At 35.4% G+C, this 15590-nt stretch overlaps 1 protein-coding gene across 1 annotated transcript in view; it reads left to right on the top strand.

Annotated features, from left to right (window-relative positions):
• HDAC2 (histone deacetylase 2) overlaps positions 1–15590 on the top strand; it is a 30021-nt gene that overhangs the window by 1928 nt on the left and 12503 nt on the right. Inside the window, exons 2-6 of the mRNA XM_047858966.1 lie at positions 7743–7855; positions 9019–9136; positions 10742–10816; positions 11849–11987; positions 14240–14381. Of these exons, the coding sequence (XP_047714922.1) occupies positions 7743–7855; positions 9019–9136; positions 10742–10816; positions 11849–11987; positions 14240–14381 (587 nt within the window). The remainder of the gene's footprint in view (positions 1–7742; positions 7856–9018; positions 9137–10741; positions 10817–11848; positions 11988–14239; positions 14382–15590) is intronic.

Below are 15590 nucleotides of genomic sequence, written 5' to 3'. Positions count from 1 at the left end.
AAATTATGCCATCCTGGAGGGATAGAGATAGGAGTACATTTTAATTTTAATATGAACTATATTTCTTAATGATCAGTCTTTAAAAATTTATGCGTATTTTGAGTCACTGGCGGAGCCCTTGCTCTCCATTCCCTGATCAAATTGGAAAGTAAATAACCGTATGTGTAAATTAATTTTTAAAATGATATTGTTTCTAAGGTTTGAAAAGCGGGGGAAACTAGTGCTTAGGCTCCTCCTGCAGCTTAGTTGCTATTGACAGTGATAGGCTCTAATGAAGCTGCTTATAACTTCTTGTCATCAGACTTGAATTGTAGAAGCAGGAAGTACACGTAAGGAGCAGTTTTAAGAACAGCTGTTTGTTTCTGGGCCCATTTGTGATGAGCCTTTGCTGAGGGAATGGATGCCAAGGGCAGGATGCGGGGCTTGATAGGTAGAGTGGAAAAAATCAAGTCTCATGAGTATCACTTATTTACTGTATACCATTCAACTGCTTTACCTGATGACCAACACCAGTTGTGTAACTGAGTTTTTGGAAATCTAAGGCTCTTGCCTCATTTTTAGAATGGAATTTTTGGTTGCTTTCATTTGGAATTTTCTTTGGATTTTTGTCGGGGGTGGGGGGAGCTAATAAAATGTTTTGGAGAAACTATTAAGTTGGCTGGGTATCGTTGTGCTAATTATTAGTACGTGATAGCATATATACTAAGCTTTGAACAATTAATTCCAAAAGCTTACATTATCCCCAAAATCCTATTTTGTCAGCTTATAAAGGTAGTGGTAATTTTTCTTTTTCTAATTGTGAGGAAAGAGAAAGGTAAAGTAGCTTCTGCACCAAAGAATGGGGAGACTTGGAGGTATACAACATGGATTGGATTGAAACTAAAAATCTGCTCGCCTAAATTAGCTGCTTTTAATGTGTTGGTAAAGAGAGTAGAAGACAGGAGTGAAGCGAATTCTACAACCATAGGAATCCTCCGTTTAGGCTTAGTTGGGACCATTAGGCACACTCTTTGCAACACAGAGAGAATATCTAGCAAATGAAAGAGACTTCTTGAAGACGTGTATTTTTCTCTGTATGCTTTATAGTGTTCAGTATTACACCCTTTAGATGGCTGGAACGCTGGTTCCAGGTGAACCTTCAGGCATTGGTGGATGAGGTATCCTTAAACCTTTGAGGAAACTGCAGCAATTGTTGACCCATGCCTCCAAAGTTTCCAAAAACTCCCTTCTAAATCTTGGTATTCTTGTAGGTACTACAAGATTATCAATACTATGTACAGTGACATAACTAGTTGCTGAGATCCCTTCTGACTTTAAAATGATGTGATTTCTGTACTTAAATGTAATAAGCAAACCAAGCTGTGTTAACGGCCTCGTCTGTGATACTCACATTTATTTTATTTTTTTAAGTTTACTTATTTATCTTGTGAGAGAGAGCCCACGCAAGCAGTGGTGGGGCAGAGAGAGAGGGAGAGGGAGAATCCCAAGCAGGGTCCCTTCTACAGAGCCAGATGTGGGCCGGATCATGACCTGAGCCAAATCAAGAGTCAGACACCTAACCACTGAGCCAACCGGGTGCCCCACAATGCATTTATAACACTTTATCTAGAAATGTTAAATGTGCTTTGTTTTGAATCAAGCTTTAGGCCAATCACATTTAGTGCCTATTTTACAATGTATGTGATATAATAGGGTTGTATATATATGTCATTTACATAATTGTCTGTATATTGCTCTGTGCTCTGTTTTTTCCTCTTGATAGTGTGCATCAGAATTTTTGGAGACAAGTGGTTCAATGAAAAGCATGCACCACTATACAAAGATAGAATATAAAAGTTATCAAGATTGCACCTCCCAGGATACTCATAAGAATTCTGTTTGGCAGCCAACTATTCACAGATTTTCTTAGACTTTTATTTGTAACAGTGGTGCCAAGGCTTTTTGTTAGATAGATAGCCTTTAATAAAACGGCATGGGTTCTTTGCTGTAGTATAAATATTATCCGTAAAATAGGTAATCATTTTTTCTAGAACAGGTTATCAGCAAATCAGAGTACTGAATGAATTACAGCAGCAGTTCATAAATACCAGTAGTCCTAATTGCACATCACTATTTAGACCTAGTACTGTGTAAAACTTAAACAGTTTTTCTTATACTTGGGTCCTCTTCCCCCAGCTATTCTTTACTACTCGTTTCCTTAAAATTTCACCTTATGAGACTTTTCCCTATTACCTTAATCCTCATTACTGATTTTTTCCCTATTATACTCTCATGCTGTTTATATCACCTGAATTTTGTCCACCTCACTGAATATAAGCTTTGTGAGGACAGAGTCTTGTCTGTTTTGCTTATGTCTGTGCCTCTATCATGTAAATAAAAGTTAAAGGTTTTTTAAATTATTGATGAATAAATGATCAGTACCTTATTTTTATGGGTAGAGCACTTTTTTTTTTTTTAACATTTATTTATTTTTGAGACAGAGAGCATGAACAGGGGAGGGTCAGAGAAAGAGGGAGACACAGAATCTGAAACAGGCTCCAGGCTCTGAGCTGTCAGCACAGAGCCCGACGCGGGGCTCGAACCCACGGACCGCAAGATCATGACCTGAGCCGAAGTCGGCCGCTCAACTGACTGAGCCACCCAGGCGCCCCTGGATAGAGCACTTTCATATAACATTTTCTTTGCTTCTTAAAACCATTCTGAGTTATAGACAGGTAAAGTGAGTGGCATTTTGTTTATATTACATTTGAAAATAGATTCGTATCCTTGTTTGACCCAGTCCACTCCTTATCCTTTACCACATTGACTGGTTTTAATGTCCAAGAAGAGGTCAAAACCTGGTACCTAAAAGATTTTTCTTTTTTCCTTTGGTGACGCAACAGTGGACCTCCTTAGGCTGCTACAAAAAAAGGGTGGGCCGGGGGCTTCCTCTTACAAAACAGAAAGTATTAGTAATTATTTTTTTTAACAAAAACTTGTAAATGCTTCGGTTGATAAGTATTTAAGGAGATAGTTGGAATTGGTAATCTCTTAGAGAATGATAATAGCATTGAAATATGAATGAGATCAGATTTAAAAGTTTAATAAGGATATTTGTACTGGTTAATAAGTCCTGTTCCTCTCTATTTCCATAGCAGTTAGCTTATACTTGTTTATGAAAGCCCATAGAAATATCAAATGGGTTTAATATTTGTGTGCCAGGTAGACAAAAGATTATTTAAGTCCTAAGAAGGAAATAAAAGCTGTATACCTAAGTGTGGACCTTTGCAGGCTGTTCAGACAAGGAAGGCCTGAAGGAAGAGAATGGGCCAGTTTTAAAAGAGTTTTCCTATGAGGACACATGGGTGGCTTAGTGGCTTAAGCATCTGACTTCATCTCAGGTCATGATCTCTTCATTTGTGGTATTGAGCCCCCCGTCGGGCTGTGTGCTGAGCTCTGGAGCCTGCTTCAGATTCTGTGTCTCCCTCTCTCTCTGCCCTTCCCTGTTCATGCTCTGTCCCACTCTTTAAAAAATAAACATTAAAAAAAAAAAACATTAGGGGAAAAAAGTTTTCCTATGTAGTACATTGCAAACTACAAAGGCCAAGTAAGTTAGGATTTGGCACACTAAACAAAAGGGAAGATGTAGGGGAACCATGGGATGCCAAGGCAAGGTAGTAAAGGGCCAGACCACGCAAGACATGTACTAAGAGATTTTAACTTTGTTCAGGGAATAGAAAACCACTGAAGGTTTTTAAATAGAACTCTTTAAGTGGAAAAAGGATGGTAAAGAGTGATGAATGGAAGACTGAAAGCAAGAATTGAATGTATGTTGGTCCACATAAAATACCATGGTTGTGGTTGACAGAAATGGACACATTTAAGAGAGGTTTTGAGAGTAAAAAGAACTTGTTGGTGGATTGGAAATGGAGCTGGAACTGGTTAATGGTGATACAGAATAAAGGATGATTCCTAAGTTTCTATCTAGATGGAACAGATTAGGTGACTCATTCCTAAGAGAAGAAGATTTTTAGAGCAGTCCTCTCTTGTTCACTGACTTGTCCAAGCACCTAAAAAAGTGCCTGGCACATGGTAGTCTCTTGATTTTGTTAAATGAATGAATGAACTTGAGAAGCTCCTGATACTTAAAGGTTGGTGGAGGAGTGGCTATGGGGTAGAGTAGTCCAAGAGAGCAGTTTATGGAAGCCAGTGGCCAGTGTGTTAAAGATAGTGGACTAAGCAATATGTGGAAGATGAAAAAATTAATATTTATAATCATTATTCTGCATATTGTGAATCTTCACACATTTTTTTGCTGCAAAAATATTAATGTTTGATTATAGGCTGCTGTGTAGATCCCAGGATATCACATAATATACAACAGATGTAACAACTACATTTATAAAACCTGAAAAAAAATCTTAAATACATCTAGTCTCAAGTACTTTAGGTGAGAGTGTAGATCTTAGTAGCCATTTTGTTCTGATAGCTTCTTTTGAAGAGTGAACAGTTGCTAAAATTTTGCAGATAAAATGAATTCTTTGTGAGGACTTCTTCATGTTGACGATTAAAATTTATTGTGTTCAGGGAACCACCTTGAGCTAATTTTTCTGATGTTTGCTTCATTGGTAAAGCATTTTTATGTATTTTGATGAAAATCAAGATAACATTTAAAATGTCCAAGTTGCGGGGCGCCTGGGTGGCTCAGTCGGTTAAGCGTCCGACTTCAGCTCAGGTCACGATCTCGCGGTTTGTGAGTTCGAGCCCCACGTCGGGCTCTGGACTGATGCCTCAGAGCCTGGAGCCTGCTTCGGATTCTGTGTCTCCCTCTCTCTCTGCCCCTCCCCCGTTCATGCTCTGTCTGTCTCTGTCCCAAAAATAAATAAACGTTAAAAAAAATAAAATGTCCAACTTGCATTACTTCACCACTTAGATGAGTGGAATTTGTAGGTTCTTAAAGCTAAGAAAAGACATTTTATGTTTATTGAAAAGTGGATGGCTACAAAGCAGCCTTGAGAGAATTTTGAGATATGGGATTAAACCAGAAAGAATTGGGAGATGGTTCTTTTATTAACCCCTTACATTTTGGGGGAATTCTTGGTAAACCAGTTAATACTTATCTTTGGCTTGGTTGCCCTTGTGGACATGTGTCATTTAGGTAGGGGGCACATATTTTTTATGGGTCTGGGGCGCCTAAATTGTAGCAGAGAAAACTTGTTGAAAGCTACGTATATTCATACAAAATTGGAGGACCCTATATTGGTAAAAAAGTGATGGATTAGATAGGTAGTTTCTTATATTCATTTTCTTGAAATTAGTGAAGACCCTAAACCTTTACCATATTCTATCCTTTCCTAGCCAGGCTTTCCCCTACCATTTCTACTGACTGTAAATGTCGTTGCTCTCCTACTAGCTACTGCTTAAAGATGGTCTGCGTTGTTCTGCCCACATTTGACTATAGCTCTTCTAGCTTGGCAATATTACCGGACTCAGCTGCATCTCACATTTCTTCACTATAGGAACAATAGTAATAATAAATACCTACATCATAGGGTTAATTGACAAGATTAACAGATCATAATGTGAAGTGCTTAGAATTGTACCTCCTAGTAAGCACTCAATAAATGTTCATTGCTGCTATCATTTTTTTTTTCAAACATGCTTGCTGAGAAATTGCTACTGTAGTCACCCTTCTGTAGGTTATTGGCATCTTTCCTATTATTAGATTATTAGTGGCTTTCCATTGGACTCTCAGTATGTCTATAACTAGAGTTATTTGGTCTTAAAATATAATAGATGTTAGAGACCTCTCATCTTAGTAAATCTAACCAAGTGTTTGGAAGTTCTCTGAAGACAAGTTTCTTTATTCTTATTCTCATGGTCTCTTGGTAGTGATAACTTAGACGTAACCTCCCTTGCATTAATTTGGGTACGTGATGCTTTGTGATTCTAGCGGGCTTTCCATACCTCAAGAATTTCTTGAAACCAGGTTGCTTTCAAGGAAGTATGTGTGGTGCCAACCATGTAGAACTGAGCTTCATAGTATATCCTTGTAAAGGTAGTTTATTTCATACATGGCCTCTGAATTGTGATATATATACGCAGAGGAATGTTACATATCCCCATAGTCTTCCTCAGCTACTTGTCTGTATTGTCTTAGCTTTGTTGTTGGCTCTTGGTTTAAGAAAGGTGGCTTTCCCTTTAAATGACTGTGTATATGTTGTTTTCGGAAGAGAGTTTGTATTGAAAATGAGTTAAGTAAATTAGTGTTACAATACCAACAAAATAAAACCGTAGTAGTATTTAGAAATAGCTATGTTATGAAAATAGGCCCATTATAAAACAGGAATGTTTGTCCTGGAGTATTATCAAATACATGGAAGAGAGAAATGCAAGTTTTTGAGTTCTCAGTTTACATTAAACCAAAAAAGGTGGGGGCACCTGGGTGACTCAGTCAGTTAAGCCACCGTCTTCAGCTCAGGTCATGATCTCCTCATTTGTGGTATCGAGCCCCCCATTGGGCTCTGTCCTCAGAACCTGGAGCCTACTTCCAATTCTGTCTGTCTGTCTGTCTGTCTGTCTCTCTCTCTCTCTCTCTCTCTCTGCCTCTCCCCTGCTTGCTCTGTGTGTGTGTCTCTCTCAAAAATAATAAACATTAAAAAAAATTTTTTTTTTTAACCAAAAGTGTATATTAGGATTTTGGAAGATTTTTTTGATCCTGAAGATAGAGAGGGAAATGGTATTCTTTATCCCTAGCTTTTACATAAACTCATGTTGAAGTGATTAACTTCAAGCCATTAAAGTCAGCTTGACTGTCCTCACAAAATTTCGGAATTATTTATTTAAAGACTAGAATTGATACTAAAATAATTTCTAATTTAATACAGTCTGTTGCAGAAAGTGCTTGTTACATTAAAAAAATAGTATATTTTTAGAGGTTTCCTTAATATTTTTATTATAAAACCACTAGGTCTTTACCTGAAAGTATTGATTTTATTGAAATTTGATAGATGAAAATCTGGTTTTGGTGTTACCTGCTCATTTTAAAATAGACCTTATGTATAAGTTTTAAAACGTTGGTATATAAGATGTCATGGAAAGGTAGGCTGGCAGTTACAACTTTTAATCATTAAGAATGAGACAAAATATCCTTTCTGCCTTAAAAAATGTCATGAGTATGTGTGTCTCATCAGAGCAAAATTTTATTTACGATCTAAATTTCATTTACCAAAAATTTCTCTCATAAACTGTGATCAGGATGTATGTGGAATGTTTTAACCCACATAATTCTAACTCTAAAGGATTTCTGGAATGCCAGTAAATATTCAGGAAGTAATTGCTGTAAAATCTTTAAATAATAACAGTGAAACTCAGCGAATTTACCTTAGGCATCTGAACTTGCCAGTGAATATGAAAAGTAATTATCAATTTAAGTAACAAAAACCACTTTTGTAAGTCATTACAGAGTATTTTATTTGGACTAATCCTAAATAAGAAATTTTGGTAAGGTGAAAATCAGAAAGCTTCCTTGCCTTAATTTATAAATAAGCATAACATATACTAATGGAGTTATCACATGTAAACGTGTACATAGTATCTTGGTTTTGTAATACAATTTGAAAGTTGAAAAATCCAAAATCATTATTTAAGGTTTTAAATCTTATTTGGGTGATAAATGCCTGCTACTGATAAACCTACATAAATTTAGATTGTGAAGATTCTCTTGTTCGTATTATTCAGTTGATGTTGTTTTTCTATTTTAGGTGATATTGGGAATTATTATTATGGACAGGGTCATCCCATGAAACCTCATAGAATCCGCATGACCCACAACTTGCTGCTAAATTATGGCTTATATAGAAAAATGGAAATATATGTGAGTATACCTTTTGGTAAATATTCAGCAGTGATTTTATTTTTTTAATCTACTGCCCTGAAACTTTATTACTCCCTTTGGAGGGCATTTAGCAGATGAAAAAGTCTGGAAGAAAACAGAAACTCCTTTTTGTTTTATTCTTCAGAGAAAACTGGGAGTGTGGGAACTGTAGCCTCTCTTTTCCCTGCTCCTCCACTACTTTTAAAAAGTTTCCCATATCCCACCTTTTCACATTCTGGAGAACAACTCAGTTTAGCATACTAAATATTTTTGTTACCGTAGTGGTTGACCTGGCTGTGCTGCTGAAGAGTTGACCTGGGACTATTACGAAAGAATTATGTAGAAAATTCTAGAAAATTGGCATATGGAACAGTGTGTTAGTGGACGTGCAGAATATAAATAACATTTAAGATACAACTGCTTTAAATGTTTTTGCACTGATGGGAGTATATATAAACAAATGCAAGACACAATTCTTGCCTATCTGGGGAGAAAAGAAAGACTTGAAGCAGTTAACAGTGTTGGGGGTGTGTGTATGTATGTGTGTGTGTGTGTGTATATATATATATGTGTGTGTGTGTATATGTATGTATGTATATATATGTACGTATATACACATGAGTTATTTTCTTTGAAATATAAACAGAGGAGAGGATTGGATAAGACTATCTGGAAGCCTTCTGGGCTTCTGGGAGAAGTGTGTCATAAATAAAATTGAGCTCTTGGGCACAAGGATAATTAAGATAGGCAAAGGAAAGGAAGAGAGATCCTGAACAAAGACTTAAAATTGAGATTGAGTCTCATTCTCACTGTATGCAGAGCAGGTTTATGATAGAAGGTTTGTGACGGAAAATGAAAGAAAGTGTTTCTAAAGATGGATTCGGTAAGTGTTGAGCCATTTCCACTAAAATAAAAGGAGTGATTAATTTATAGTTGGGGCCAGACCTGTCTAATGCTTTTAAAGGAGTAGAAATTCGCTTCAGAATTGATACGGTTTCCTAAAAACACACATGTATAAATTTGGATTAGCTTTGAAATTTATTTTGTTCTGGCCAGCCTAATTCTTTTAGAGGACGGTTAGGGGAAATTGTATATTTTGTGTTTGATAATTCTGATATAACCAGTTGTAATTCCACAATTCTGACATTTGGTTTTCTTCACAGAGGCCCCATAAAGCCACTGCTGAGGAAATGACAAAATACCACAGTGATGAGTACATCAAATTTCTACGTTCAATAAGACCAGATAATATGTCTGAGTATAGTAAGCAGATGCAGAGATGTACGTTTCTGTGCTAAAAATATATGCTAGTATTGATAAGTGTAAATGAGTATTTTTAGAAGCTTATAATTAGAGTTATCCAAATCTAGGTATTCTGCCTGATCTAAATATTATTTTAATTATTGGTTTGAAAAGTCAATGTAAAAATATTAAAGCTACTTTGTAAACAACAAAAGCAAACTCTGCTTGAAGCCTATTGATTTGCCAAACTGCCAAAGAGCTATTTGGTGTTCCTTTACTCTTTGTTTTGGTTAACTTTGGGAGAATGGGTATTAGTGGGAAGACTTTGTTCCCTTGCTGTTTAAAAAAAGTGATTATACTTTGATTGGTCTTAGCCTGGTATATATATCTCATTTTCTATTTGTGTGCTTTAGTTAATCTGGATTGTAATACATAATCTGTTCCTTCCCATTGTTAGTGACACTTTTGATTTTCTTCTATAAAGCATTTTATAGATAAAAAGTATTTTATTAGTGATTGGTTGGCTTGAAAGTGTAATGCAAAGTGTCATCCTAGAATGATTGCAACAGAGTTTTTTAAACCTTGTTAACTGGAGTTCATTCTTATTAGTGTTTTTATTAATTTTAGTGATGATTTTTTTTTAATAAACAATTTCAATAATGCCAAATTAAGTGTAGTTGTTAGACATCTCATACATTTATAGAACTTTGTATACATTTCTACTATAGATTATTTATTCAGTAAAATGCTGTAATGTAAATAGAACATACTATTTATACATTTTTTTTGATGGAGATTTAGGCTTAAGATTAAAAGTCATGAGTAGATGGGGCAGATGAATTAACAGGATTGATTTATTAATACATAGTACTGAATTATATTATGATTATGATTATATCTGAGCAGTAAGAAACTAAAATTTATTCATTGTAGTGTTAGATTAAGGATATATATACAAAGCTATGTAAAATAATTACCCTTACTTTTGAAGAAGTTGTAATTTGAGAAGTGGGGAGAGACTTGAGAATGGGTTATATACATATATGTCCCTTTTATCCTGTCTGTAGTAAGGAACTAAATATATTGCAGTGTGTCATGTATCTGTAGGTGTTGTTTTCTCGTGCTTTATATACTCCTTTCTTCTACGCCCTGGCTGTTATGAACTTAGTTAATTCTTCTCCTTTGAGATGGGGTAGGCAACCTGCTGCTTTATCTTTTTAGTACTCGCTAAAATATAGTTCAAAGTTATGGATAGTCTGTGCATGTAAGGAATTGTAGAGAGAGTAAATTATAAAGGAATTAAAGTTGCTTCAATTTTGTAGAATCTTGATTAATTTATTGAATATTTGAGGAGAAATGCCTAAATTTAAGTCTGTGTTTTAATTAAATCAAATACGTTTTATATTTTGATTGCTACTGATTTTTTGGTAATAGAGTAGAGATGTTCTACAAATAATCCTGGTAAGATTTGATGGTGGTGTTTCACATATAATGCTTTAATTACCTTGGATAAATGATATATTTTTAAGTAACAAACTTTAGCTTTCTACCAAGATGTTTTATGATTGCATCAAATAACGTTTTTATAAGAAAAGGTTTCATTAATTCACAGAAGGGCTTGTAACTGAAATCCATCTTTCACAGTTAATGTTGGAGAGGATTGTCCAGTGTTTGATGGACTCTTTGAGTTTTGTCAGCTCTCAACTGGTGGCTCAGTTGGTAAGTGTCCTGATTCAGATTTAAAAATTGGCTTAGGGGCACCTGGGTGGCTCAGTTGGTTAAGCGTCCAACTCTTGGTTTTGGCTCAGGTCAAGATCTCACGGTTTGTGGGTTCAAGCCTTGCGTCAGGCTCTGTGCTGGCATCACAGAGCCTGCTTGGGATCCTTTTTCCCCCTCACCTGCTTATGCTCGCTCTCTCAAACTTAAAAAAAAATGACTTAAACTTAGTATGTATCTTTTGGGTTATTTGTTTAGAGCATAAGTTTTAATGGTAGTGGATTTTAATAACAAAAAAGTAGTCTGTATGTTTATAGTAGAGTACAGTTGTCTTTAAAAACCCCTGTGTTTGGGGCACCTGACTGACCATTGGGTAGAGCATGTGACTCTTGATCTAGGAATCATGAATTCAAGCCCCACATTGGGTGTAGAGCTTACTTTGAAAAAAAAGTAAGTAAAGGTAGTTACTTCTTTCTTTAAAAATCAGTCAATGAATTCCCCATGTTTTATGGTCATAATGATTTGAAGTTTTCAGTTTCTTACTGCTATTATATTTTCACTTAGAGATTTCTCTCTTCTGCCTCTCTAGTTACCAATTTCCATATATACCCTTATTTAATCAGATCACAGCTATAGGATAATATTTATCTAAGGAGGGGCGCCTGGGTGGCTCAGTTGGTTAAGCATCTGACTTTGGCCTAGGTCATGATCTCACAGTTCGTGAGTTTGAGCCCCACGTCAGGCTCTGTGCTGACACCTTGGAGCTTGGAGCCTGCTTCGGATTCTGTGTCTTCCTCTCTCTTTCTGCCCCTCCCCAGCTCATGCTTGCACTTTGTCTCTGTCAAAAATAAATAAACTTAAAATATATATATATTTATCTAAGAAGAAATTGCTGTTTGTGCCCTAGACAGTGATCCTTATATTTTTGTAATTTTAAGTTCTTTTATACATGGCATACTCTATATAGGGCTTTTGTCTAGTTCTACTGTTTTTTATTTTAAACACTTTCAAAGTCTACCCTGTCTGGTTTTTTAGCTGGAGCTGTGAAGTTAAACCGACAACAAACTGATATGGCTGTTAACTGGGCTGGAGGATTACATCATGCTAAGAAATCAGAAGCATCAGGATTCTGTTATGTTAATGATATTGTACTTGCCATCCTTGAGTTACTAAAGTAAGTTAATTTGTGTTATTTTTCTTATGAAAAAAGTTTAAAACAATATGAATCTATGGCTTTAAAAAACATATCAAGTAGGTTAAAAGTAGTTATGGTGAGTCTTCTATGGATTTTCTATAAACCATTGTAGAAATGCAGGACATTTTCCCATTCCTTGGATTAATGAGAATGAGAAATGCCTATGTATATCTAAAAGTCCCATTAAATATCCTTTTAAAAAATACTAGAAGTAGTGTAGCGATTTAGATTTGGGTTATAGTTTCAACTAATGAGAAATGACATGACCCTGAAGTTCATGTTCTAACATTTTGTAAGTTTTAACTCTTGAAAGCAAAAATATGAAACGTTGTGTTAAAGGAAATTTGTTTTTTGGAATGAGTTTGTGTAGATTTACGCGCAGTGGGGCTTTGTTCTCTATTAATGGATAAAATTATCTCTAAATTACTAGAACAGTTTTAAAGTTACCCTTGATGGCAGTTTGAGAGCGGTATCTATAGAGGAGGTACTTAAGAATTTGGAAATTTATAAAGTTTTGGTTTTTTTTAACCATTATCGGTTGTAACATGTCTTAGATTCCACTTGAGATTGTAGTGAATTAGTTTTTTCTCAGTACTGAAAATGTTGTGTATAGTTGATTCCATGCATACGGTTCATAGAAGCTAATTTTTCAGTCATGTAAAATTTGGAATTGACTCCTCATATAAACAACTAAAATGTTTCAGTGAGCTCATTGAGAACCAGGGAAAACCATTTGAAATTATTTGCCTTGGTTTTTAATTTACTATTGATGTTGGTTCTTGTGTCTTCATCTCTTGAGTAACAGTTCTTGCCCACATGCTTATATTCTTTTTTTTTTTTTTAATTTTTTTTTTTACATTTATTTATTTTTGAGACAGAGAGAGACAGAGCATGAACGGGGAAGGGTGAGAGAGAGAGGGAGACACAGAATCTGAAACAGGCTCCAGGCTCTGAGCGGTTAGCACAGAGCCTGACGCGGGGCTCGAACTCACAGACCGCGAGATCATGACCTGAGCTGAAGTCGGACACTTAACTGACTGAGCCACCCAGGCGCCCCCCACATGCTTATATTCTTAAATAAGTTTAACTTAATTTGTCTAGACATATTTCTTTAACTGATGTGATCAAACATTTAATTAGTTGACAGTTGATAAGCCACTTATGAATCACTTAGAAACTTGCTTTGCTCACAGCTTTATTATTTTTGTGAAGAGATTCTGCTGTGATGAGACATTCTACTTTTATTTCATAACTTTGCTGAATGGTGCTTTCCTGTGAGTTGAGACTGTTCCTAAGAGTGCTTAGTTTGATAATGTCAGTTTACATTATTTTCTTTTAACATAGCTGTGGTATCATCATGTAATAAATACAGTGCTGCCATTAAACTCAGTAACAGAATAATCCTCAGGTTACAGTGCCATAAAAGGATGACATTCAGAGTTCACCTTCCTTTTCTCTTGTTTTGACCTGGGTGCGTGCTAGTAATAAGATGTCACATTATGATGATACACATGGCTCTTAAAATGCATTCAAGTTATAACTGTATCGCTGCAATTTGCAGTGCTCCAATCAGCACTGTGAAGTGACGAGAGTACCGAATGTGGTTTCTGTCACAACTGCTCTACTCTGCAGTTGAAGCACAAAAGAAGCCGTAGACAATATGTAAACAAATAAACGTGGCCATGTTTCAGTAACACTTTATTTATGGACATTGAAATTTGAATTTCACTTAATTGTCACATATCCTGAACTATTCCTGTTTTAATTTTATTTTTCAGCCATTTAAAAATGTAAAAATTATTCTTACATTAAAGCTTTAAAAAAGATCCCATTGGCCAAATTTGGACTATGAGCCATAGATTGCTAACCACTGTTGTATAACCCTGAAAATGTACTAGAGAGATGTTTTAAAGTAACAGTTCTAAGTATGGTATAATCTTCAGTTGTTAATATATAGGAACATGTTTTATGTTTTTAAAACCTGTAGAATAGGACAGATTTCACAGAGAGTAAATACATTTTCTTACCTAGATTGGGGCTAAAGAGAAGATTTAAGGATCTAAGCCTCAAACTTGTAATTTCAGGTGTATGAATGGTCTCTTAAGCTGGAAGTAAAGTAAGAAAAGGGATTAAACATTCTGGAATGCAAGAGCTCAAAAATAGGTTTTCTGAATCCATGGTGGTTCTTCCCCATCTTAAAACCCTTTGAAAACTTATGGCTTTGTTTTCAGGTATCATCAAAGAGTCTTATATATTGATATTGATATCCATCATGGTGATGGTGTCGAAGAAGCTTTTTATACCACAGATCGTGTAATGACTGTATCATTCCATAAGTATGGGGAATACTTTCCCGGAACAGGAGATTTGCGGGTAAGACTGAAATCGGTCTGAATAAATAATTACGAGATAAATATTAGGAAAACTGAGGAAGCTAATAATTATATATCTAAACTAATATTGTTCTTGAGTCATTAATTTGAAATTTGTGTGCAGAATAGAGTCTTTTTTATATGTTATCTAACATATGCTAGAATTCACTTTCGTTGACTATACAAAAATTCTGAGAGGACTTCCTTTGGCTCGGTTACTTTCTTTGATTGAATAATTGTTTTTTTTTTTTGTTTTTTTTTTTTAATTTTTTTTTTTCAACGTTTTATTTATTTTTGGGACAGAGAGAGACAGAGCATGAACGGGGGAGGGGCAGAGAGAGAGGGAGACACAGAATTGGAAACAGGCTCCAGGCTCTGAGCCATCAGCCCAGAGCCTGATGCGGGGCTCGAACTCACAGACCGCGAGATCGTGACCTGGCTGAAGTCGGACGCTTAACCGACTGCGCCACCCAGGCGCCCCAAATAATTGTTTTTGAACATCCCTGAAGCACTAAGCAGTCTTCTTGATTGATGTTCATTTGAATCTTCAAAACCTACTTGATAGTAGTCAACATTGTCTTTGATTGTAAAGACTGGTGGAAGAAAATAAGAAAACAATAAAATCTTTTTTAGATTCTTGTACTGTTCTTTTTATAGTTAGTCTTGATTTAATAGGTCTAATTTTAATCTCTTTTTCCTTTGGGGAAAGAATATCATAGCTTATCCCGCCTGCCTGTTAAATTAAATGCAACTGTTTCTTTTATATTTCTGTTATCTTCTTCCATTTGGTGGTCTTTAATGAATGTAAAAACCAGTGGTCAAATCTTGTTTCTACAAAGTTCCTGAAGTTTTTTTTTTTTTTCTTTTTCTACACTAGTTTTTCTTGAACCAAACTATATGCATGTTGAAATTTATTAAAAAATTTAAATAGCTGTTTTTAATTCAGCCTGGATTATATAGGAAATTTCTCTTAGCATGGCATTCAACATTAGTTCTAAATTATTTTATTAAGATTATTTTTCATATCTGTGGTATGGAGTTTATTTTAGCAACCATGTTTTTCAAATATGTGAGGTTTCTTTATTTGACCACAAGGTGGTGCTCTTTCAGTAAGAGTTGTGATGGTGAAATCTTTCTTATAAATAGGTAGAGTGTCAGTGGTTTATTTCTGTTTAAATTATGTGGCTTTTAAAATTGAAAATTTACATTT

The sequence above is a fragment of the Prionailurus viverrinus genome, chromosome B2 (assembly GCF_022837055.1).
Source record: "Prionailurus viverrinus isolate Anna chromosome B2, UM_Priviv_1.0, whole genome shotgun sequence".
In the NCBI taxonomy this organism is placed as follows: domain Eukaryota; kingdom Metazoa; phylum Chordata; class Mammalia; order Carnivora; family Felidae; genus Prionailurus; species Prionailurus viverrinus.
Note: the sequence above shows the minus strand (reverse complement) of the source record. Positions and strands in the feature narration are given on the sequence as shown.